This window comes from Poecilia mexicana, unplaced genomic scaffold (genome assembly GCF_051168715.1).
Source record: "Poecilia mexicana isolate PSO_F unplaced genomic scaffold, ASM5116871v1 scaffold_8, whole genome shotgun sequence".
Classification (NCBI taxonomy): domain Eukaryota; kingdom Metazoa; phylum Chordata; class Actinopteri; order Cyprinodontiformes; family Poeciliidae; genus Poecilia; species Poecilia mexicana.
Window position 1 is genome coordinate 8,742,181 of NW_028263377.1, and position 21,705 is coordinate 8,763,885.

General features: G+C 42.3%; 2 protein-coding genes across 3 annotated transcripts in view; both read left to right on the forward strand.

Annotated features, from left to right (window-relative positions):
• Positions 1 to 18: 18 nt before the first annotated feature.
• On the forward strand, positions 19 to 6,730 carry xpnpep3 (X-prolyl aminopeptidase 3, mitochondrial). The gene is made up of 12 exons (XM_015012736.2): positions 19 to 489; positions 582 to 707; positions 1,858 to 1,974; positions 2,084 to 2,271; positions 2,356 to 2,575; positions 3,245 to 3,429; positions 3,542 to 3,604; positions 3,848 to 3,961; positions 4,132 to 4,217; positions 4,450 to 4,633; positions 5,438 to 5,558; positions 5,845 to 6,730. Exons 2-12 carry the CDS (start codon positions 638 to 640, stop codon positions 6,009 to 6,011), a joined length of 1,515 nt encoding a protein of 504 aa, XP_014868222.1. The 5' UTR covers positions 19 to 489; positions 582 to 637; the 3' UTR covers positions 6,012 to 6,730.
• A 2,843-nt stretch (positions 6,731 to 9,573) lies between these two features.
• Positions 9,574 to 21,705, forward strand: part of ep300b (EP300 lysine acetyltransferase b) — a 30,914-nt gene continuing 18,782 nt past the window's right edge. For both annotated transcript variants that reach the window (XM_088008183.1, XM_088008184.1), the window contains exons 1-10: positions 9,574 to 12,304; positions 15,060 to 15,661; positions 16,521 to 16,700; positions 18,810 to 19,110; positions 19,566 to 19,679; positions 19,786 to 20,067; positions 20,807 to 20,909; positions 21,028 to 21,156; positions 21,254 to 21,371; positions 21,478 to 21,661. In XM_088008183.1, the coding sequence (XP_087864309.1) occupies positions 12,211 to 12,304; positions 15,060 to 15,661; positions 16,521 to 16,700; positions 18,810 to 19,110; positions 19,566 to 19,679; positions 19,786 to 20,067; positions 20,807 to 20,909; positions 21,028 to 21,156; positions 21,254 to 21,371; positions 21,478 to 21,661 (2,107 nt within the window). In that variant the 5' untranslated portion in view covers positions 9,574 to 12,210. The remainder of the gene's footprint in view (positions 12,305 to 15,059; positions 15,662 to 16,520; positions 16,701 to 18,809; positions 19,111 to 19,565; positions 19,680 to 19,785; positions 20,068 to 20,806; positions 20,910 to 21,027; positions 21,157 to 21,253; positions 21,372 to 21,477; positions 21,662 to 21,705) is intronic.

Genomic DNA, 21,705 nt, shown 5'->3' on the forward strand with positions numbered 1-21,705 from the left:
AGAGTAGTAAGTAAAAAGTAAGAAGCAAGTCTTTCACTTCTCCAAAATCAGATCACAAGGGTGACATCCCTCTTCCCAGCAACATTTACAGCTTATTCTGGGGGATCTCAGATCAGAGCACGTATCTTAAGAAGATTGACAATAGATGATACCAGTCAGACAGTAGTTATGATTTAACAATAAGGGAAAAAACTGGGCAAAAATGACATCTAATGAGAGTTGGAGAGAAAATGACACAAATGCCTGTGTCAATGAATGTGATGGTCCTTAAGTTATGGGGAAAATGGTAGTTAATGTTAAAATATTATTGCAAAATATGATTCAACAGCAGCTTCGCAAATGGCTTTTGGTATAAGCGTTCTCCGAGCCTGACAAACCAAACTCAGGGCAGCAATTCCACAAAGAGAATGAATGTGGCTAGAAAAGCAGCGAGCTAGCTAAGGCTACTGTCATCCACTGCATAACTGATGCTTTAAAGGAGTTTTGACGGTAAGTTAGATAAATCCCAAATGCTGCCGTTGTGTGTTTAGATATAACTTCTTGTTTCTTGTCTATTTTTGACTCCCTTCTGTCCTCGGCAGGACGTCATGCTGTGAGTGGTCCTCGGTGTCCTCCAGCAGCAGCAGCAGCTTTAGTAATGTTGTCCCCTGCCTGCAGCTTCACGCGGTCTGCCGTCAGGCTGCTGCCGCGGCGGACCCGAGCTGGAGGTGGGTCGTCATATCACTTATTATTATTGTTCGTCTCACTAATCTGACAGCAAGAGCAACTAAACTCAAAGTCAGGAATATCAGTTTTGTATATATAGGGGAAAAATGCAAATAAGTGAAACTTAGGGATAACTTCAGCAAACATTTACCTCTCTCTGGAAGGGGATATTTAGTGTGATCTCCATTTTCAGGGTTCCTACACTGCCTCCAAAGCTGTGAACATTTACATAAAGGTGACTTCTTGGCTTTCTACTGTGAATACATTTGAAAAGCACTCAAAATATCCACCTTATCATAAGCGGGTATTTGTGTGTAGGCTTTTGGGGGAAAGATTAATTTACTCACTTTAAGTTCTTTCCTCATTTTAGTTCGGGGGTGAAATAATATTTACCGTTTAGGTTCTTTAACCTCGTATGAGCCTTGTTAATCATTGCCTAACTATTTTGTAAGAGTCTACCACAGGGCTGAACGATTAATCGTGAGTGACTGATTATTGACTAATTTAGCAATCGATTAGTCGTTAGCTGGAGTATGGAGACTCATAAAAGGACATTTGCCAAAAAAACAACACACTCTGTCATAATAGAGCCAAAACATTATAAAAATAAAAATACATGTTGCATTTAAAAAAATAATAATTAAAAAAACCCATTTGTCTGTAAATATGTTAAACCCAGAAGTCCTCAGGTGGCAGTTTTAGCTTTGCCTGGCTCAAATTATGTAGAAACTCCTATGAAGCACCTTTTGTTATGCAGTTATTAATGGGTTTATCACAATACTGAAAGTAGTTTTTAGCTGCAGATGCATCCTTTGCTACAAATGATGATGCGTATGTTAAAGTAATGGTATGTTGTTGCATTTTAGGCAAGAAAATGTTCACTTTATTATTTAAAAAGTAAATTGAATTATTTGCTTATCTACATCTTTTAATGTATTCCAGAAATTGTATAAAAAATGCTTGTAGTTAATTGAAAAACCTTCAGAATGGAACATTTCTTTTTTATCTGATTCATCGATTAATCTTCAGAATAATCGATTAATCGTCAGAATAGAATTATCCATTTCTAAAATAAACGTTGGTTACCAGAAGATGTGAACTGGAAACATTTTTGCCGCTAAACATTGTGGATTTGCGTTGTGTTTTCTGCAGGTTGCGCATGGTGCCGCCATATTTCTGTGAAACCTGGAGATCTGAAACCAAAGACTGTCCCACCCCGGTACCTCGGCCAGCCCAGTCCGTTCACTCACCCTCACCTCGTCAAACATGGTGAGTGCCTTTTATCCTTGAATGTAGCCGCTCTCAACCCTCGGATACTTAATCGTGTCAACCAAAGATGCTTGAGCCAGTTGGGATTTCTGCTCTCTCTGCTCCTCAGGTGAAGTGACCCCAGGCTTAACCCAGACAGAGTTCGAGCTCCGCAGGCAGAAGCTGGCCCTGCTCATTGAGGCCCACACGGACAAGCTGGGACCTCCTGCCTCCTCTGGGAACCACGTGGCCGTCGTTTTATCCCACCCGATACGCTACATGACCAACGACATCCCTTACCCCTTCCACCAGAACCAGGTTTGTCATTCCTTCAGCTTCTGATGACGCCATCGTTCCCGTACGTCCCGTCTGCTCCATGGCTGTCTGCCTCATGTTTCTCAGGATTTCCTCTACCTCACCGGCTTCTTGGAACCCGACAGTGCCTTGGTTCTTTACGGGAGGACTCGACCGGACCAGGCCATCTTGTTTGTCCCCCGCAGAGATCCGGGGAGGGAACTGTGGGACGGTCCACGGGCGGGAAGGGACGGGGCAGCCGCTTTGACGGGCATAGAGAGAGTTCACAGTACGGAGGAGCTGGGTCTAGTTTTAAAGAGCCTTAAAGGTGAGTGAATATAAGAGCAGAGTGGCTCTGAATGACTCCACACCTTTCTTAAAGCTACAGTAACCTTATAATTGTACATTCTAGCTCTCTTTAGCCTGCCACACTCGAACATGCAGTATTTGTAATTTCTTATCCTTTTGAAAGGAAAAGAAATATTAAATTGAGTTTTTTTTAGCTTTACATCATGTTATAATGTCATTCCCTCGTCAAAAACATTGCTTTGATTCTTTCACCCATGTTTGAGAAATCCTTTAATCTCCATGGCAAAAGCCTGGGTGTATCCTAGCCCCACCTTCGAGGACAAAGCTCCTCCCTGGAGCTGCAGTTTCTAAGCTCCCACCTCACAGAGCAGCCCTCTGCCCCTCTCAGCTCCTTCAGACTAGCCAGCAACGGTCAGCAGACACCTGGTGGAGCTGCGCATTTGTTATACGAGCTACGCTGTTAAAGAGACAGAGGCACAATTTCAAGACATTAAATCATAAAGTCAAATTTCTTTTAAGTCATATTTGTCATAGATAGCATTTTATTAACAACGTAAGTTAAAATAGTTAGTTGGTTGTGCTATAAAATAGTCTTATGTGGCTGGAAAACACATAATACTGCCCCTTTTAAAATTTGAACCTTAATTTTTAATTTTTTTAATTTTTTTGGTCCTCTTACCTCCTTCAGGCACCCAGCTCTGGTATGACTCCTCTCAGCCGGCCCACTCTCGGCTCCACCAGACTCACATTCTCCCCACGCTGGAGGCGGGTCCCGCCCCGCGTTCGCTCAGGCCCCTCATCCACTCTCTCCGGGCCATCAAGAGCCCCGCAGAGGTGTCGCTTATGCGAGAGGCGGGTCGGATCACAGCGCAGGTGTGTCAGTGGTTTCATCTTCAAGGTGTTACAGTGTTTTTGTTTGTTTTGTTTTCTCAGATTCGGTGCATTTTCTCTGGCTAAAACACCAGTTAACGTTGTTTTCCTTCAGGCATTTAGGAGGACGATGGCGTTGTCACAGGGAGACGTGGACGAGTCGGTCCTTTTCGCTAAGGTAGGTTTTAGATTTGATGACCTCTGTTGTTTCCATAGTGCTTCTGCTCAAACCTGACACGATAGTAAATTATGCTGGACGATTAATTGTCCCAGATATTATTGCAATTAACGGTAATATACGATATCACTTATGTAAAAAGAATAAAAAACAAAAAACAGAAGTGCAAGGGGGAGAACGCATTTTCACCTCAGTGTAAACCTAACATATATCTTCTTCTTCATCTATTATTTCTTTTTCCAGTTTGATTTTGAGAACCGGATCCACGGTGCCAACTTCCTGGCCTACCCCCCCGTGGTCGCCGGAGGAAATCGAGCAAACACGCTGCACTACATCAACAACAACCAGATCGTCAAGGTAACCACTACTTTGAGCTGCAGCGAAGACTTTAGGAAATTATGCTGGTTCTAATTAGTAGAGTTGTGGCTAAAATAGGACTAGTATAGCAAATATAAATGATTTGGGTAATGCTAACAATGCTGTAAGTTTATATTCTGTAAGTTTCTCCTCCCTGTGTCTTTCATCAGGACGGTGAATTGGTTCTTCTCGACGGAGGCTGCGAGTACTTTGGTTACGTCAGCGACATCACCCGGACGTGGCCGGTGAACGGGCAGTAAGTTTGACCGATTAGCTCACAGCAGAACCAAAGATTTTAAATAGTTTGGCAAGATACCTCTGAAATGGGAGATGCAGAGATAAAATCCACTAAATGTTGAAAAATATCAACTGTACCGTTGACGTCTCCAGTTTGGTACTTTGAACTGAGCGAGCGTTTTGAAGTTTTGTTCCCTGAGGAGTGGCAGACTCACTGCAGCGTTGCGTTCGTCCCACTGTCCTGCTGCCAGATTCAGCGCCGCCCAGGCCGAGCTGTACGAGGCCGTCCTGGAGGTGCAGCGCTCCTGCTTGTCCCTCTGCTCCCCCGGCGTCAGTCTGGACCACATCTACAGCTCCATGCTGGCTCTGCTGGGACGCCAGCTGAGGCGCCTCGGCATCCTGAGGGCCGACACCAGTGATTCTGATGCTCTGAAGGTAAAATACCAGGGAGAATATCAGATCCGACCGGTCAGGGATAGTTTTTAGAGCAGTTTCAGGTCTAATTAATACTAAACAAACTTGATTTTGAACATTAGCGTTTGACCATGGTAGTGCTCTAATCTGTGGGAATTGAACCTCACAGATCAATAAGCTGCACTTGCCAGATGTGGTTAGTGGGAAACCCATTTCTGCATAAAGCTGTTAATCCATTAAACTGTCAGGTACTGCAAAAACATGCTGGCGTGAACGGACGACGTGACTTTTATATTCTATCGACTATACTGACGATTAATCGGATTAAAATGGTCAAATTCTGAAGATTTTTCATATTTAATTATTTGAAATACATTAAACGATGTAAGTAAACAAGTAATTCAATTCATTTTTTAAAATAAAAATAAATAAATATTTTCTTGCCTAAAATGGAATAGCGTAGCATTCCTTTAATGATTTGTAGCAAAGGATGCATTGTCAACTAAAAAGTAACTGGAAAGCAAAAGGCGATCAATAGATTAATCTGAGTATTTCTTTTTTTATCTTAAACACAAATGTGTTTATTTTTTTGTACAGTTTTGGTTTATAGCAGCACTGAATATGTTGTTCTTTCAGCAAATGGCCACTTTTACTCCAGTTAGCGATTAATGCATCACTAAATTAGTTGACAATTATTTCAATGTTCGATTAATCACAGTTAATCCGATTAATCGTTTCAGTCTTACGTGGCTTACAGCACGGTGGTATTATTTTATTTCTTTATTTTTACATAGAGTAGAAATCTTGATTTTGTCTTGAACCCAGGCTGCGAGGAGGTTCTGCCCCCACCATGTCGGCCATTATCTGGGCATGGACGTCCACGACACCCCCGACTTGTCCCGTTCTCAGCCTCTCCAGCCTGGAATGGTCATCACTATAGAACCAGGTACATCTGAACCTCAACTGCACATTGCTAAACAACTCGAAACCGTTTTAACACGACTTGAAGCTTCTAGCTTCTTTTTGCGACATTACAAACTTCATTGAATTCTTGAACCGGATTTTATTCTGGCGGGCCAATAAAAGCTGGGCTCAGTGCAGATTTTTCTTATTAGATTCCGATGAAAAGACGAACATTTGACATGAAATTAAAAATGGATGCATTTAAATATTTACGCCTCTGTGCGTGTGACAAAATAAAAGACGTTTCCTAATCGTTTTCCTCGCCACAGGGCTGTACATCTGTGAGGACAACGACCAGGCGCCGGAGCATTTCCGCGGCCTCGGAGTCAGGATCGAGGACGACGTGGTGATCCGGGAAAAGGGAGCACCTCTGATTCTGTCCAGTGGCGCTCCAAAGACTGTGGCTGACGTAGAGAAGGCCTGTGGGATGGGATAGGCCAGGGACGGCGGAGAAACGGAAACCGAACCAAACGTTTGCAGATTGCGGACGGCTCATGCAGCGTTCAGGCGCCTCAAGAAGCTCAGGACCTCGGAACGTGACAGCTAAACCCTTGATGGCGTTAACTTTAGTGTAATCGGGGTTACAGATGTTTAGAAATGTGGTGTTAGAGGCAAGAAACTTACCTCAAAAACGCAATCAAGCACATTTGTGCCTTCAGTGATAGTTAAGGAGGCTTGAAGAGCTGAAAGTGGAAGATTGTTTTAGCAGCAAAGTCTATATTGTTAACATTTCAGTACTTGAGCGATGCAGTAAGAACAATCCTGATCATGCTCTGAGCTTGCATAAAGTTTCCACATAAATCATAGTAGTTCACTTAGAAACACAATTTGTTTTCAACTATTTTCTTCTTATCTTTTGTTTATCCAGGCCAAACAAGGACAGGTGTTTATTGTCCGCAAAATTATCAGTCGTTCTCGTGCCGAATGAGAAAGACTAACACCATCAAATGGAAATACAAGCAGATGGATTGTTGTTGTTTTTTTAAACTATAATATTTAATCGTTTATGAGGGAAGAGTGATGTGTTCAACATTGAGACTGAACTGGATTTCTAAACTTCACTTTTCTTGAAAGAGTTGTACTGAAAGTTCGACCGAGTTGTTACAAAAGTGTTCTCTTTTAGAATAAAGAACTTTGTTTTTGTGTTTCATAAAATCTAAATATACAGCTCTGAAAAAAAATGAAGAGACCATTTAAAATGATCAGTTTCTCTGATTTTACTCTTTATAGGTATATGTTTGAGTAAAATGAACGTTGTTCTTTTATTCTACAAACTACTGACATGTTTCTGAAATTCCAAGCAAAAGTTTAGTATTTATTAGTAGAAAATGAGAAATGGTCTAAATAACAAAAACGGTCGACACTTTCAGACCTCAAATAGTGCAAAGAAAACAAGTTTATACTCATAATCATCTACATCAGCCAAGCCCTACTTAAAAATATACTTTACCTCCCATTAATTCATGATTAACTACATTTTTTTTGCTTAACTTAAATAACCACACATCTGCCGTATTGCTGGTAAACCTGTAGAATTAAATAAAAATGTCAATAATTAAAAATGTAGGCTATCTCTAACAGCAGTACATCATCTAAAGATAAAGATTTTCTCCAGCTGAACAGAAACAAAACTAAAGTTATCTTTGGACCTAAAGAGGAGCGAACTAGAATCAATGCACAGCTTCATTTATTACAACTTAAAACCAGCGATCAGGCCCGAAACCTGGGAGTAGTGATGGACTCTGACCTGAACCTTCAGAGCCACATTAAGACAGTCACAAAGTCGGCCTTCTATCACCTGAAGAACATCTCCAGGATTAGAGGACTGATGTCTCAGCGAGATCTAGAGAAACTCATCCATGCGTTTATCTTCAGCCGCATTGATTACTGCAACAGCGTCTTCACAGGTCTGACTAATAAATCAATCAAACAGCTGCAGCTGATCCAGAAGCTGCTGCTCGCGTTCTCACTAAAACCAGGAAGATAGAGCACATACCAGTTTTAAAGTCCCTACACTGGCTCCCTGTAGCTCAGAGAATAGACTTTAAAATACCATTGTTAGTTTATAAATCACTGAACGGTTTAGCACCACAAAACATTAAAGATGTGTTATTGCTGTACCAACCATCTAGACGCCTCAGATCTTCTGGTTCTGGTTCTGCTCTGCATCCCCAGAACCAGAACCAAACGAGGAGAAGCAGCATTTAGTTTCTATGCACCACGGATTTGGAACAAACTTCCAGAAAACTGTAAAACAGCTGAAACACTGAGTGCCTTTAAATTTAAAACCCACCTGTTTAGAGTTGCTTATGGCTAAATTAGGGGTTACAGTGTGGGTTTTGATGTCTTTGATGTTTTTAATGTTTTTATCTTTACTTTTTTATCTATTTATTACTTTCTTTTATTCCCCTTTACCTTGTCCTGATAGGCGACGGGGCCTGGACAATACCCGTGTTAAACAGACGGCGGAGTCCGGCGACGACGGGCGCTTAAATTCCGTAACAAAAGTCTTTTTTAATCTTTTTTAATTTTCTTTTTTTTTTTTTCAAAATCTCTTTCTCTTTCTTACTGTTTATTCAATGTCACATGCTGTTTTTATTTTTTCTTTAATTATGTAAAGCGCCTTGAAATGCCTTGCTGCTGAAATGTGCTATACAAATAAAAGTCGCTGTTGTCACTCTGGAGAAGGAAACAATGTGACACATAGAGATTTGTGGAGACCAATGAACCACATAGAGGTTTTTATCCACAAGGACAAAAACATGGAACAGTGATGAATCTGAGTGTCTGGTCTGCTGAAATTACTGCAAAAGTGCCACAGAAAGTCATCCAGGAATTGCTGTGGCAATCTGAAGCTCTGCAGGCATCTCCTGCTTCAGCTAAGGTCAGTCTCAATAAGAAACAGATACTGGGCAAAAATGGTGTGGGAGAGTTTCGAGCAGAATACCAGAGTGGATCACTTTCCATAACGGACTCGTTCATTTTGCTCTCGCTGGAGAAGAAAATCCGGAAATAAAATGTCCGACTGTCAATTTGTGATCTTGCACTCAAGCACAATTGAATTAGACACTTGGACAATGATTCACAGCACGCCAGCAAGTGTACATCCGAGGGGCTTAAAACCCATAAAATGAAGGTTTGGGAGTGGTCTAGTCAAAGTTTGGAATCCTTCAGAGTTACCGAATAAGCTGCGTCCCAGTTGAATGCCAGTGTTTGATGGACAAATGTGTTTTAGTGGATAGAGAAGGATTTTAGAGAATGATGGACAAGCCTGAGCTCCCTGTTCATGAGACTACCATAGAAAACCAGGGTGTCTAAAGTCAGAGGCTTCTTCAAGTTTCCTGTAGTACAGACTGCTAGAGGAGATCTTGCCTGGCCACAGCCGTCACTATCTACAATAACTCTTTGAAGAATCTTGAATAAATACGGATTATAGCAGCATTTAATTTCTCTTTGGGATCAATACAATATTTTTTGAATTGAATTAAACTGAAATAAATTTCCAAGACATGTCGGCTGTGTTCTTCTGTCTTTGTGAATCTGTTCACTAATGTTCCCTAATATACCTCTGAGGTCTTCACAGATTTATACTGGGATTCAGTTGCACACAGATGGACTCTATTTATTACAGTTGAATTCTGAAGGCAGTTAGTTGGACTTGATTTTATTTTGACTTTTCAGAGTAAAGAGGGTAAAAATGCGACATTGCGATCCACTGAGGTTTATGGTGAAACCTTAAAATGTGCAAACATTCGAGGGAGGTATCAACGATTTAACAATCATATAAGTGCATCCCAAATGTTTTTATTCCTCCTGTTGTCACTTAAATCTAAGAGCTGAGTGGTTTGCATTCATGCTAATTCTGTTTATTTGAGCATCATTAAAGCTGAAGGATGTAACTTTTACATAACATTTTTTTCCAGATATTTGTTGAAACTGTCACAAGGCTCCTCCGCCTTCTCCCAGTGCTAAGTAGAAACATCCAATCAGATCCTTTAGTCTTCTTGTGCGGCAACGCTCACCCTTCAGAACAAGCTATGCAGCTAGCATAGCCTGTTGTGTGTGCTAGTTAGCATGGCCACTGATTACAGCAAATAAAAGGTTTTCCTGGAATAGAAAGTCGTTTCTCCGCCATTAGCCCATTTAGCAGCCAGTACATGAGGTGATTGACAGCGCTAAGTCCCTCCTCTTGGCTCTGATTGGTTGATTTTGGCCAGCAGTTCAGGGAGGAGATGAAGGATATTGATCTTTTCATAGACAGTATGTCAATTGACAAACTGTCACATTTGGTGACAGTTTTAACAAAAATGTTAAAAAAAATAAAATAAAAAAATATTCTGTATTAAAGTTACAACCTGCAGCTTTAACTGTGTAATAAACAATTAGACTTAATTACTAACTAATTTTTTTAAAATGCATATTTATTCAGCTAAAACAGGCTAAATAACACAGAGGTGGTTCGGTTCGATGCGCTGAAAGGTAAAAAGTGGGACACCACTGTCCCCTGCAGACTGAAACTCGACGGCTGCCGCCGACACGCTGGGACAGGTTTCCGGACACTCCCGAGCACTCACGAAGACAACCTCTCCTCTTGTTCCTTTCCTCCGTCCCTCCTCCTCCTCCTCCTCTTCACGCCTAATGTTGCTGTACCTCTAACCCTCCCCCCGTATCAGAGGAGTAGAAACAACAAGCCGCCATTTTGTTTGGCGGACAGACCGTCAGAAACAGGAGATCACCGATAGAAAAAGGAGCGACCCCGGCCGCCGACGGCAGCCGCTCCGGGAACCGCAAGGGGGGAAGAGACACAGTAACCAAATCCTGTCCGAGCCGTCCGGTGGAAGGGGAAGCGGCAAGGAAGGAGGCTAGACTTCAGTGGAGGGAAAGCCGCCTAGGTGTCATGTAGCTATATATATTTATATATATAAATATATTGATGCATGCATGAGAAGGAAATACTCCGAAAATCTCAAGGAAGGGGGTGTTTTGCGGAGCGGCGACGGGGAGGAGAGGCGGAAGAGGGCTGCACATAACGAGGAAAAAACCTGCGATAAGAGGAAAATACCACCATGAAAAATCATTATGTGTCCGCGGCGGAGGAAGGAACGAGTCCGCATAGACAATTATATAAATAAATTGCTGCCGGGCAGAAGGGAGAGGTGGAAAGAAAGACGGGTTTAAAGCGAAGAGAAGGGGGTGAAATTGCCAGGACCAACACGAAGGGGGGGCTTTCACCATCACAAAGAGTCAATGAGAGGATTTTTTTTAGGAGGATTTCTTCCAATTATTGTGCCGATCTGAAGCATTCCGCTTCCGAAATAGCCATATTTTTTTTTCTTCTAAGTCACATTTCGCCTCAGCTCCGCTACTGCTACTGCTTCTTCTTTTTCTTTTCTTTTTTTTTTTTTACTCCCCAGTCCATGCATTGCAAAAAGAAAAAGAAAAAAAGAAACATTTTTAAAAGCACTGAAAAAGAAAGTGGCAATATCGATAGCATTTTCCTTCATCTGAGATCCCGGTCGTGTTTGAAACAAGCAGGAACTAGAGGAGGAACCTCTGCAGGGAGCACAAGATAAGTAACCCGTTTGATCCTCGTCTGCAAAAAAAAAAAAGAACTAGAGAGAAAATCAAACTTAATTAGATCAATCCAACTGCCCTGCTGATTGGCAATTAGCGCTGTTATTGCATTTGAGACGAAGATTTAAAAAAAAAGCTGCATTGAAAGTGGCAGAAATCCGTATTTTAAAGGTCTGTTTTGCAACAGATAACTGACGAATGGGGTTGCATCAACCAAATTTGCAATCTCAGTCTGTTCTTCAGTGCCTTTTGTATGGTTCAACACTAAGTGCACATACAAGTCAGCATGCACATGCAAAAAAAGAGAAAAAAGTCACGCATGGGAATATAGGTTTACATGCTTTTTGTACTTTTTATTTTTATTTTCCATCTGACTGGATGGATCTGTCTTCAAACCGTGTTAAATCACTGACGAGCCAACTGAGCATCGCCAACACTTGCATTCAAACTACTGCTTGTTGCCTTTTTGCCGTGGAAAATTAAAAGGACTCGGTGATACAGACAGCAATAAGAGAGGAGGAAAAGTAAAAATCCCTACAGGTTCTCTAAGGTGTTGCATGAAACATCAGCAATCTGAAGTTTGTTTTTTCCTTCTCTCTCTTTGGAAACTTGTGATTTTTGTGCCATCACGCATCATCTCCCCCTGCAGCCTTTTTTAGACCTAAAAAAAAAGAGAGAAGGTTTTTGATCAGTATACTATGGAAGACCAAGTTGAATGGAGCTCGGAGGACGGATCTTGGGACAGTTTTTATGTCATGAGGTTGTCAGTCGTCCGTCGACTCCACCTTCCCACCGCCTCTTGTTGAAGTCTGCGAAGAAACAAAAATCTCCGACAGGGGAGGGGGACTGATATCTACCAGAGAGGTACTACAAACTCAGGAGGAGGACTGAGAAAGAGTTGAACATCGCCGTCCTCTCCCCCTACCGTCCCCCCAAGCGGTGGGGGAACGATCAGAAACATTTCTTAACGGGAGTAAGAAGGCGGAAATAAAGGGAATACATAAACCCTGAGTGGATATACAGCCTCTTTTTTTTTTTTTTTTTTTTAATTCGTCAAAAATATGGCCGATAATGTCCTGGAGTCTGGCCCGCCTTCAGCCAAGAGGCCCAAGCTGGCTTCTCCAGCTCTGTCTGTGTCTACCAGTGATGGGAATGGTAAATATATTTGATGCTTTACTCCGGCATGAACTAGCTTAGAGATTGGTGCTTTTAAACTTGCTTGCTCCGAGTCTGGAGTTGCTATAGTGTTGCACACTCATTTCTGCTTGCTAAGTGACGTTTCTGGGCATAAACATTGTAAAAAGTTAGGTGGGAAAAGTGTATATCTGAGTGCTATGGTTGCTTTGGTTTAAGCTTTTCTAGTCCTGAAGCAGGAGCAACTTTCCAGCACTTGTGTTTTGATGCGTTAGCCTCAACAGGCTAACTAGCCGCAACTAAAATGATCCTCCTCCAAACAATGGACGAGTCGAGACACCCCACTTCGCCTAAACTTGCTTTGCTACTTTAAAAGTTGTTAAAGTGAACACGTACGGTGGAATATGCGACAAATGTCAAGTTTCAGAGATGTTAATTTTTCATAACGGCAAATAAACGTTTGGAAACTAGCTTTTAGAGCTAGTAACTGAAACCGAGTTAGCTAGCTAACTAGCTAAAAAGACACCCCCACCGGAGCAACTCAGCTGAGCTCCGTGATGGGGAAATAGCTCATTAGTTTAAACATTTTTATCACTACTTTTGTAATTAAATTAGACACCGAACATATGATGGATGTAAACATTTTTTTTATTTCGAAAAACGTGTATAAATGACGAGAAGGCTAATGTTTTTAACAACTATTGTCAAGCTAGCTATTGTTCAACACTTGATTAAGTTGGGCGAAGCGGTGTTGACCAGCTGAAGTTGTAGCGCTGCCCATGTAAACACTTTGACTCAGTTGAACAGAGAATTCAAATCAGATGTATTCCTTCAAGCGTTTTCTTTTAAATATCTCAGATTTTATTCACTGGCTTTTAATGAATTCATCCAAATATGCTGTAGCGGAGCTAATTATTCATCCTCCATTGTCTGCATGGTAGTACTGCTTCACTTTTGTAACAATAAATCGTAGCCAACTGTTCTAACTGAACGTATTTCACCCTGAAATAACAATTAAAGCAATTTAATTTATTACTAAAAGCGCCATAACATAATTTCTCATTGTTACACCTTTTCCAACCCAGAATTTCCAACTTGATTCTTAATTTCTTGCATCCACTTTTATCCTATTTATTCTTTATTTTCTGTTAATGTCTTCCTTCTCCAATCATACAACTTTGCCTGCGTTTCCATGCTCTCGAACCTTAGAACTGCTCGACAATTTCACAGAACCACCTGGGTACTGTAGTGTTTACCTTTTGCGGCTTCTCACCTTGTCCCCACTGCGTTTGCTCTCCACGTATGGCAACCCACCAAACCACAAGCTGATGCCTGGAAGAAAAATTTGGGACGGGAGAGGCTCATAACGTCTGCATACAGTGCCTCACGAATGTTTTCATCTCCGTTTAACTTCACATTCTCTCATGCAACGAGGATAAACTCCAATGCATTTATTGGGCTCTTACGTCATATGATGACCCGAGCAGATTGCCAGATAATGTTAATGAAGAGTTGTGCATTTAGGAGAAGAGTAGAGTTAGTTTATAAGAGAAACCATTGAACGGTTTGAAGACTTTGGCACAACTACAAATCTACTAAGACATTGACCATTACAGGACAGTGTTCCAGAAACCTGTAGTGACTCTGAACGAGACGCAGACTTCCACAGACAAAATGTCTGCATTCTACAAATCTGGCTATTTTGGACGAGCGGTAGGAAGACGGCAATTGTTTAAAGAAAACCATAATTCCAGATTAGACCAAACATCTTTGTCCACCAACTAAATATTACATGGAGACGTACATGACCAATTTGGAAATAAAAATGTCAGAGGCCGAGTCAGGACCGAAACAGGTTGACCTTTCAGCAGGACAGTGAGCCTAAATATACAGCCAGGGTTATTATTATGAAATTGTTTGGATTAAATAATTTTAATTAGTCAGGATTGATTAGTCTAAGATGAGGTGTTTAATAATATTCACAGCTGTTCTTTGTCCAGTCTGATGGAATTTGAGGTGTTTTGCAAAGAAGAGTGGTCGGATTTTTCTGTCACCTGGTGTGAAAGGTCGGCAGGCTTACGACTTTAACTGTTGCCAAATGTGGTTCTACAAAATATAGTCTCAGGAATACTGAATACAAATTCACTTGAATTTGTTTCCTTTTACGTCATAGTAAGGCTCAGCGACATAGCTCAAAAATATATATATTTAAATATAATAATCCATCCATGCAGACAGACCCAGGGCCGGTAATCGAACCCAGAACCTTCTTGCTGCAAGGCAAAAGCTCTACCAACTGTGCCACTGTGCAGCCTTAAACATAATAATATATATTAAACAAAATGGCTTTTATCTGAATCATTCTGTCCAAAAGTTGACCAAAATTCAAAGTGGGGGAAAAAAAAAATAGCTGTAAAATGTGCTATAAAACACGTCAAACAAGACAGTAGCTCTGGATTAACATCACTATGAACTATGAAAACCTAAGGAATGTATAAGTAAAAAAAAAATAAAAAATAAAAATCCAAAAAGTTTTTCAAAAATTAAATCTTCAAAACCAAAAAATTCTGTTAATTGGAAAAAGTATATTTGATTGTAAAATCCTGACTAAAACACATTGCAATTTGTGATTGTAACATGACAATGCGTAAAAAGTATAAGGAGGCTGAATATCTTTGCAAGGCACTAACTTTTTAAGTTATGTGGCGCCACACAAGGCTTGAGTGTTTAAAAAACAATGAACCATTTTCTTGATTGATTTCTTTTGTTTACCTAGACTTTGGTTCATTCTTTGACCTGGAGCATGACCTGCCAGACGAGCTCATCAGTTCCTCAGACCCGGGGCTGACGAACGGAGGAGACTCCGGCCAGTTCCACACCAGCCTCGGGGGGCTCGGCGGAGGGGTTCAGGATGCGGCCTCCAAACACAAACAGCTGTCGGAACTGCTGCGCGCTGGGGCGCCGACGCAGCCGGGAGCCCCCGCTTCCAACAGTGCCCCCTCCGCGGCTTCCATGGCGATGATGGGGGGAGTCGGTGGACCTCAAGGCATGCACCATCAGGGCCAACAGCAGCAGCAGCAGCAGCCGCAACCTGGACTAATGCAGCAGGTTGGCATGGTGCCGAACAGGGCGACGGCCATGATGGGTGTCCAGAAGGGCACCGCTGGACAGCAGCAGCACCCACACCAAGGGCTTATAGGGGGGCAGGTTGTGAATGGCTCGCCCAGAATGGGTTACCCTGGCAACACGGGAATGGGTAGCAATAGTAATATTTTGGCAGAGACCTTACAGCAGCAGCAGCAGCAGCAGGGCGGTCCAACCCTGGGAGCTGGGGGTCAAGCGGGGATGAGACCACATCAGCCCGGTGCACTGAAGCAGGTAGGTACCAAACCAGACTTTAGGAATTTAGGTGGAAGTTAATTTTATATGCATATTTAGTTCATCGTTTGATGTGTTTGACTTGATCGCAATGGTGCCCCTAAAAATTTATCTTTTTTTTTTTTTATATAAAACTTTTTTTAAAATATAATGTGTAAATATTTAAATATATTTCTTTTATTTTTATGTATTGATTGAAGAGAATGACTGTATGACCTGGACATGATTCTCTGGAGGAGGGGTCTGGGGGCATCATTTTTCGATCGGGGCCACGGCCCTCCGTTGGGCTCCCCTTACGGGCGCCACATGCCTTAATATGACAACTAAACATCCTCTTAATATTAGAAATATCATAAAAAGCTCATAAAATGTTTGTGGCTTGTGTTAAGGTTTGAAGCGATTGACTTCGTGTACGTTTGCAGTTAAAAAAGGCAGTGATGTTTTTGTTAACACAGTTAAATGGGTAGGTAAGAAGCTGTAGTTTGCGCTCAAACTCTGAGGATGAGTTTTTCTACAGCAGGTGCAGGGAAGAGTGCGGTCATGTGTCGGGACTCGCAGCTGCTGCACAGTTAGCTCTGTGGTATCGATGGTTAACCTCCCTGCTAGTCAGAACACCACATTACAGTTGTGATTTTTCTCCCAAGCAAGTACAGAAGCATCTCCGTTAACCGTAAGTGGCAGGATGGAGCCGTTTTCCTGCATCTAGCTGTGAATAAGTCTGAAATATTTTTTGCTTTTCTCTGTCCCGCCTCCCCCAGATGTATTTGGGATTTTCAAAAAGCAAAGCGTACGGAGAAACTGTCACTCGTCCTCTTTTCCCTCATGCTGTGTTCTGTGTTTTTCCTCCATCCTTCTCCAGATGAATTTGATGGCCAACGCGGGGTCCTACGGTGGCCCATACAGCCATTCTGCTGGCCAGGGGCTGCCTGGAGAGGGGCTGGGCCCACAACTCCAGAATAAAGCAGGCCTGCCCAGCGCTATGGCCGCCCAGTTCAACATGGACAAAAAGACACCTCCTGGTCAAGGCATTCCGGGGATGGTAGGATTTGTTTTACTTGTGTTCGCTCACAGATATCGCTTTCTACTTACTGGCTGGTTAGAGCTTTGAGCCTTATGTTAGTGACGTGATATCGGACGCAACAGTCGGCACACTGTAGGTTGCTAAAAAGGAAGCAGAGAGAGATCAGAAACAACAAAACGGTACACATTTGTGTCAGTGAGTGAATGAAATCAGTAGTTCTGCAATCTATTTTAGTTATCTATATTTAGTAATCTATTAATTATTCTGATAATTAATTGTATTTTTCAGAAATTAGAAATGCATAAATAGATGGAAATAATTTGGTTCCTTTTGTAAACGATTAAGTGAACTATTTTTTTTTTGTTAAAAATGCAGGAAACCTTTTTTTTTCTTTGCAGTTTTGTGTTTAGTACTGTTCTGAGTATGTTCTTTCAGCCAAGTGGCTTTTTTTTGAGTCTGTCAACTCCAGTTACTGATTAATTATTAAATTAAGTAATGACTAATTATTTGATTTATCATTATTAAATCCGATTAATAATTACAGCCCTAAAAATCAGCAACTTTCACTTTTATCAGCTCTCACCAGTGTTGGTTGAGTCACAATATCATTTTTTTTTTGTGAAATGAGTCAAAACTAATAAAACCGCTGCAGAAAGTGTTTTCTTGAGCTGATTAACTTTATGCTCACAAACAACAGCTATAATTTTCCGCCTTGTTTAAGGAGTCAAAGCATAAATTGTGCTGTCCTCTCTTTTTGGGTTTGTTTTGATTTGAGACAAAAAGGGGTTTCCAACAGCGACCGATGCAGATACTCCTTACTTTAGATTCGATTAACTTGTTAGCAGTGTTTACCGTTGCTGCATCTCTTAAGTCACATGACTATAATCCACGTCCTGTTTGGAGTAAACATAGAGGAGAACGGCAGCATATCCAACTATAAACGTTAGCACTTAAGGCAGATTGTTCCCAACAGCACATAAAGTTAAAACAAGATAATCTATTTATTGGTTTGCTTCCCTTGCTTTGGCGATGCATTCATTGACGAATATTAACAGCTCATTACTAGCTTTTTTCATTCATTTACATACATTTTTAAAATTTTGGCAAAAAAAAGCAGAAGTATATAAGAATTGGTGGGCTCTCCACTTGAGATGTATTAAATTTGGCGCAAATCTTAAGATTTACGAGGACAGAAAATGAAACGGAGTTTCCCTTTTTTTGTTTCTACTAATTACTCAAAACCAGCCAAAATGACAGGATTATATTTTTTGTGTTATTAGACTCAGTCTTACAAATGTTTGTTTTGGCATAAACACTACAAGATTTCTGAAGCATGTTTAAATTAACTCAAGTTTAATTGAGTTTTTCCCACCAATTACAACCTCTATTTCAATAATCTTGGTGTCAAAATAAAGCTAACACTTTGTGTCACAGCAGCTGCGATAGGTTCAGAGAAAATAAGAATGGAGCATTACATAATTAGGATTCTTTTTGTGCGTGAAACACATATTAACCATTTAGAACCATCATAAATAAGGCTACGGGCTTTTGGATTGATGTAGCTGAGGCAATCTAAAGAAAATTTATAGAGGTTTTTGCCCAAAAAAACTGGGGATTTCTGGTTTTTAAGTATTTTTACATGCATAAAATTGCTCGTTTTCATTCATTTTTTGAAATGCCCACATTCATTTTTATCCAATTATAAGAAAAAATTTTTTTATTTGACTCCAATGAAATTGTTTTTTTTTTTTTTTTAAATCCAGTCTTTCAAAAGTAAGGAAAAAAAAACATTACATTAAATTTAGGCTCATTAGACTTAAAAAAGAATACCACCAAAATATCCTCTGTTTTTTCGGGCACTACTTTTCGATGAAGGCTCCTGGTCACTGACGTCTGTCCTGCCGCAGCCCTTGTGCATGAACAAAAATGCTTCCTGTTCAACTCAAATGTTAATTTTTTTACCAGCTTTCAGCCAATTGTCTGATGTTTCTATGGATACCAAATAAGTCTATGCTTGGTAATGAGGATAGGGTGGAAAAAGCTAAAATCTGCTCCTGGTATTGGTGGCGTGAGACTCGACAAGGAACAGACCTCCCTGTTTAAGACTCGACTGTTTCTCTATCGTAGACTGCTCAGCAGCAGCAGCAGCAGCAGTCTGGGGCAGTTGGTGGCGTGGCGGCATCGGTCGGTGGGGCCCAGGTTGGACTGAATGCCGTCGGGGTGGGACCGGGCGCCACACCCCCCACCGCTGACCCCGAGAAGCGGAAGCTCATCCAGCAGCAGCTCGTCCTGTTGCTCCACGCGCACAAGTGCCAGCGGCGGGAGCAGGCCAACGGGGAGGTGCGGCAATGCAACCTGCCCCACTGCCGCACCATGAAGAACGTGCTGAACCACATGACTCATTGCCAGGCTGGCAAGTCCTGCCAGGGTGAGTCGGATAAATGACACCAACTCCAATACGTTGTGTTTTTTTTGTTTTGTTTTAGTGGACATCGCAACATAAGCACCAGGTCTGCTTTCACTGTTTTCTCTCACTTCCTGGACTGTTCCTGGTTTTTCCCCCTCGTATCTAGGTTGAGTTATTCGCTCCTCGGCTGGTGGTTCCTCCCGTTGTCTTTTTCTTTTTCGTTGTCTTTTTCTCCCGCTCTCTCCGAGCCTCCATCTGGACGTAGTTTTATAGCATCGAATGACTCACACAAGATCTTTCTTAGCCTTCTGTCTTCGTTTTGACTCATTTTTTCCCTTTTTGCCTCGTTTTCTTGTCAAGTCACTGCTTTCAGTCTCACTCTGTCACATTTTTACTCATGTGCTCGGCTCTCTCTCCTTTATTTTTCACACTTCAGCTCGTTTCGCCTAAACATCTGTTTTGGTCTCGTCCCTCAGTTGCACACTGTGCCTCGTCCAGACAGATCATCTCGCATTGGAAGAACTGCACGAGACACGACTGTCCCGTGTGCCTGCCGCTGAAAAACGCCGGAGACAAGAGGAACCAGCAGTGTGAGTGTTTCTCTTCTCACTCTGCTGGCTGCCATCGAGTAATGATTAACCAAGTTTAAAATCACAAATATTCATTTTCCCCCCCTCCTCTCTCGTGTCGCTGCAGCTCTGCTCAACAGTGTAAGCTTAGTGAACTCTTTAGGCGGCGCGGGGCCAGGCGGGCAGTCGAGCGCTCCGAGCCTGAACCCTACCAACCAGATCGACCCGAGCTCCATAGAGAGAGCCTACGCTGCATTAGGCCTGACGTACCAGGGCAACCAGATGCCGCAGCAACAGCAGCAGCAGCAGCAGCAACAGCAGCAGCAACAGCAGCAGCAGACGCCACAGGCCGCCATGCCGAACCAAGTCCTTCACGGACAGCCGGGAATGAGGACTCTGAATCCACTGGGTCGGTTCCGTTTCTGATTCTCACAGCATTTAGATCAGGGGTGTCCGAAACCCTTTTTGCCCTATTTAGGCTACTGGTGGGGACACAAAATTCATTAAATTTAAAAATACAAAAATTAGATGACCAAGTTGAAATAATGGGAGAATAAAGTCTTAATATTTTGAGAATAGCCATAAAATTGCAAAAATAAAGTCACGATGTTACAAAAATTTGAGTTTAAAGTCAAAATAATACGAGAAAGTCATAATATTCTGACTTTTTTCTACTCATTTTATTTATTTTATTTTCTAACTTGTTTTCCAAATTTTTACCATTCTTGACTTGTGGTACGGAGTGAACAGAATCATTTCTAGGGCCATAAAATGGTAGACAGCTGGCTTTTTTTTAACGCCCATCTTGAAAAAGTGAAAGTTTTTTTTTTTTTTTTTTTTTGCCTATTTATTTATTTATTTTTTTGTTTGTACATTTCTGTCACAATACAGGTCTTAGATTTCATCCACAGTGGTCTTAAAAAGTCTTAAGTTTGAGTCGGTGAAATGTGCCGAAGCCGCGGATGCAGTAGACACGTATTGGTTAGACTAGCAGCTCCAACTGCAGCAAAAGGCTTGTTCTGCAAAGCATTGACTGATTGGCTGGAGTCGAACGCATCGATCTCACCCCGGTTATTATTCATGAACTACGTTGCATAAGAATCCAATAAAACTGACCTAATAAACTGTTCTTTGCCTTTTACGACCAGGTGGTAACTCCATAGGAGTGAACGGTGCCGTCGGGGTGCAGACTCCGAACCAGCAGTCTGCGCTGCTGCCGGACGCCATGCTGCACAGCATGAACGCGCAAAGGCAAGAGCGGCTGCGGCTTTCCGTCTTCGCACCGACGCGGTTCACCGTTCTTGACAAATTTTTAAAGTCGCCGGCGGCTGAAATGTTGAGCTGTTGTCTGGTTCTCTCCCAACCGCAGCTTGATGAACGACGGCGTCGGGAGCCTGGGCTCCATGCCCACGGCCACGCCCCCTTCGGCCGCTGGGATGAGGAAGTCTTGGCATGAAGACATCACGCAAGACCTCCGCAACCACCTCGTCCACAAGCTGTGAGTCGGCTCTGTCCTTCAGCTTAGCACCTGGAACCTGATCACATCGTCTGCATAGAGAAATTCCACTTTCTCAAACGTGTTTCCATGCGAACAGAGTGCAAGCCATCTTCCCCACTCCTGACCCCGCGGCGCTGAAGGACAGGCGGATGGAGAACTTGGTGGCCTACGCCCGGAAAGTAGAGGGAGACATGTACGAGTCGGCAAACAGCAGGGTAGGCATCCCTCGCGCAGAGGGCGAAGAAAATGCGCCGCGAGCGCGGGGTGTTTGCTGTCGGTGTTGCGTAATTCCCTCCCACCCTCCTGCTGTGCTGCGTCCAGGCGGAGTACTACCACCTTCTGGCGGAGAAGATCTACAAGATCCAGAAGGAGCTGGAGGAGAAGAGGAGGACGCGGCTCCAAAAGCAGGGCATGATGCCCGGCCAGCCCTGCCTTCCCACGTCTGGCCTCCCACAGGGTCCACCTGGCATGGTCCAGCCCCCGGGGCCGCCCGGACAGCCTCCCAGTAAGTAAACGATTTATTGGACAGACTTGTTGGGGAAAAAATGA

Excerpts from the sequence above, each read along its gene's own strand:
- xpnpep3 (XM_015012736.2), top strand. The coding sequence starts at position 638 with ATGTTGTCCCCTGCCTGCAGCTTCACGCGGTCTGCCGTCAGGCTGCTG. Across the intron at positions 3,605-3,847 it reads AGTCGGTCCTTTTCGCTAAG|TTTGATTTTGAGAACCGGAT; the intron begins GTAGGTTTTAGA and ends TTCTTTTTCCAG. Across the intron at positions 4,218-4,449 it reads ACGTGGCCGGTGAACGGGCA|ATTCAGCGCCGCCCAGGCCG; the intron begins GTAAGTTTGACC and ends TCCTGCTGCCAG.